Genomic DNA, 3,357 nt, shown 5'->3' with positions numbered 1-3,357 from the left:
GAAGGAAGGTTGGGCAATCTACTTCCGTAGTGTTAATGCCTCAGAAACCCAAGGAGGGGTTGCTATGAGTAGGATCCAACTCCACGGCAATGGTTGTGTTTTGTATACCTCAGGCAACATGGCTGCCTTTGGGATTGGTTCAGGTGCTGGGGTGAGGGCAGAATTCCTGTGCTTCTCCCTGGGGGAAGCCCCCTTGCCTAAGCCCTGAGAATGGCTGAGATCTAGTTACGCCCTGGGGCCTTGATGTTGCAAGACCATTCATCTTTCCTGATGTAAAGGACTAAGTTCAGAGGAGGAGGATTTGATGTGTGTGGCATCTTAGTGTTTTGAGATCACTGCTTGAATGTTCACCGGATTCTCCTTTCCTCAGCTAATCAGCATCGGCTCTTCCTATAACTATGGGAATGAGGATCAGGCAGAATTCCTCTGTGTTGTCTCCAGAGAGCTAAACAACTCCACCAACGGCATCGTCATAGAGCCTAGTGAAAAGGCCAAGGTGAGAGCTCCCCCGCGGGGCCCTGGCTGCCCCTCATCACGCACCCTCCCTGGCTTAACCTCGGTCTTGTGGCTGTTGTGTTTACAGTCAGCATTCCTAGAGCCCTGACCGGGGTTTGTAGTTAGAAAATGGGAGCTTACAGAGGGGAGGGTCCTCCAGCTTCTGTTCAATGCATGGCGAAAAGAGCTTCCTGCTCAGCTGAGAATTCTGAAACTCACTTGGAAAATATTTCGCCTTTACACTTTGAAACTGTGCTTTGGTGAGAAGAGAGGCATCTTGCTACCCTTGTGATTTTTTTTCACCCTTAAATTACTGGAAAATTGTTTTACACTGTTGTCGTTTTTTTCCTCCACCATGCCCCCCAAACCCAAGCAGTGCACACTCACCCCCAATCTGAGTCACTGTGAAGCTGAAACCATTTTCTTTAGCACGGGGAGACTTTGGCCCAACAGCAAACTGTTGAGCAGGAGAGGTTTTCCCAGCCAGAGGCCGAGGCACTCTCCTGCCTTGCTTCCTGGGGGAGCCAGGGTTATCTGAGTGGCCTCTCCGCCACCAGTCTGCTGAGCGCCCTTGGCCTGGAAACGCGCGGCCCGGGCTCCACGCCTCAGCCCTCTCCCCACCTCTCCTCCTAGATTCTTCAGGAGAGAGGATCGCGGATGTGAACGAAGAGCGTGGAGCGCCAGAAGCCTGAGCGTCAGGAGGGCAGTCCCGCAGGGCGTCTCTGAAGCGCCGCCTGCTCCTTTACAGTCACTGAGCTACTGAGCTGCCGCCGAGCCCAGCGAGCCTGGCCCCGGCGGAGAAGGGCTCCAGGGGGGACCAGAGGAACCTACCCCACCCGCAGGAGTCTGGAGACAGACGTGACTCCTGGCTGCCGAGCACCTCCTCAGAAACCTGCTTTTGTTTTCTTAGCCAGTGTTACAACACATCTTTGCCACAGCAGCTGGGCCAGGTTCCCAGTGCGAGCCTTTGTGGGGATCTAGGGGACGAGGAAGGCCCAGCTCCTTGTCGGTGGCCTGGGCTGCAGGGAAGCTGGAACACATGCAGGAGGATGTGTCCCTGAGCCAGGCCGTGTCCTCACCCGTGTGCCACGGATGTGTCCCTGAGCCGGGCCGTGTCCTCACCTGTGTGCCAAGGTGGACGTCTGCAGCTGCTGTGTACCATGGCCTCCCTCCTCTGCTCCTTCAGTGCTGCCGATACCATGTCCTAGCTTCAGCCTGTCTGATGGGATTGGGGTCTGGATGAGGGATAGAGTTGCCCAGAGTAGGCCTTATGCCTTTGAACAAGCGCCACCTGGAGGTGGGGCGGCTGGGCATCCTTCCCCTGGGTCTGCGAGGTCCCTGGAGGCTGGTGACGGCTGCTTGGGATCCGGGCCTCGGCCGCCCCTGTGTCAGCTGTTCCGATTGTCTCTAGCACCTGGACCCTCCGTGAGTTAGTGTTCTTCCGAGGAAGAGGCTTGAGACGGGCCACGTCCTGCTCTGATCCGGACACCAAAGAGATGGGAGCTGTAGTGGGTAGGACTGCTTCTGCAGCTTTTTTGCGCCCCGTTTGCCCAATCTTCCTTCCTTGTCTTTCTAAACTGGACCAAGTAGAGAGGGGCTCTGTAGACCCTCTGGTGACTTGGGGTGGGGAAGGGTGTCTCTTTGAAAGTTGCCAAATGTGTAACGTCCTTTCAGCAGTGTTGTTATTTCTCTGATTGTCACTTGGAAATGCCTTGACTGAACACGTGGTATTCTTGCCTCCTCCTGGCTTCGGACTGTGGCCAACCTATCCCGCTGTGTCTCAGACCCACCCCCCTGCTCCTTTCTGCGGGTGCCACAGTGTCGAGGACCAAGTCCTTGTGAGCCCCTCTTTGGGCTGCGGCCACACAACTTGAACCTGGACTTTCTCTCCGAGATCCTGAGTCTTGAGCAGTCATGGAGAAAAAGGGCAGAGCATTTGTATTGTACCCTTGGGTAACTTGAGTAGTTTGGCATGTTGTATGCAGAGGGCGCCTCCGGGGAACGCACCGTCTGTAAAAGGCCACAGCACAGGCCAGTCGCTTCTGGCACCTTCAGAGCAGAGGTTCTCTGTCTGCACAGCTCGCTGCTTACAAGGTGGGCCTGGAAGAGTGATTTTGGGCAATGACTGAAGACTGTGTTAAATGTCCTTTGACATAACACCCCCAACCCTTTTGTGACCAAATTACTTTATGTTTGTTAGATTTTGGGGTGATATAAGGGTTTTTAGTAACAGAATGCATGGTGAATCATTGAGTCATGTTAAAACTTTGTTGGGTAAAATGGATTTTGATAAATATTGTATGGGACATGTATGTCCCACTGGACTCTGAAGGTGGATAGGTGGGATGAAGCATGAGAAAAATCCTTTGTTCTTAGCAAATGTATTTTATTGTGTGAAACTTGGAAACGTGAGGTAACACATAAAGACACCCTGCAGTGGCCGCACTTCATGGTTCGTGTCTCCTTCGTGGTGTGTTCCTTGCATCACCGTCTGGCTCCCTCGACAGGTAAGTGCTTCCCAACCTGTCGGAGCCCTACGTCATTGGGCACCCCGCTTGCTCCTGACTTGTTCTTCACAGGAACGAAAGGTCTCCCTATTATTTGGATTTCCCAGCCCACAGAGAGCTGGTCACATCCGCCCCAATGTTCCAGCTGGACGTTGTGAAACTGTTTAAATGCCAAGGTCAATAAGGAAATACATGTAAGGGAGCACCTTCTGATTGCCTGCCTTTCGCACCTCTGCCCAAGGCCACCCACCTCTGATTGCATTGTATTTTGCAGCTGCTTTTGGGCAAGAGGTTACTGTGGAGAACCACCTTTGCTCTTTTGATACCAGTTGATGTCATATGGGTTGTGGAACAT

At 53.3% G+C, this 3,357-nt stretch overlaps 1 protein-coding gene across 1 annotated transcript in view; it reads left to right on the top strand.

Annotated features, from left to right (window-relative positions):
* Nucleotides 1-1,158, top strand: part of KCTD2 (potassium channel tetramerization domain containing 2) — a 12,606-nt gene extending 11,448 nt beyond the window's left edge. Inside the window, exons 5-6 of the mRNA XM_007959871.1 lie at nt 371-496; nt 1,129-1,158. Coding sequence (XP_007958062.1) covers nt 371-496; nt 1,129-1,158 — 156 coding nt within the window. The remainder of the gene's footprint in view (nt 1-370; nt 497-1,128) is intronic.
* Nucleotides 1,159-3,357: the final 2,199 nt, after the last annotated feature.

This window comes from Orycteropus afer, unplaced genomic scaffold (genome assembly GCF_000298275.1).
Source record: "Orycteropus afer afer isolate SDZICR_OR568_19922 unplaced genomic scaffold, OryAfe1.0 scaffold00018, whole genome shotgun sequence".
In the NCBI taxonomy this organism is placed as follows: Eukaryota; Metazoa; Chordata; class Mammalia; order Tubulidentata; family Orycteropodidae; genus Orycteropus; species Orycteropus afer.
The sequence above is the reverse complement of the archived record's forward strand: the minus strand, read 5'-3'. Positions and strand labels throughout refer to the sequence as shown.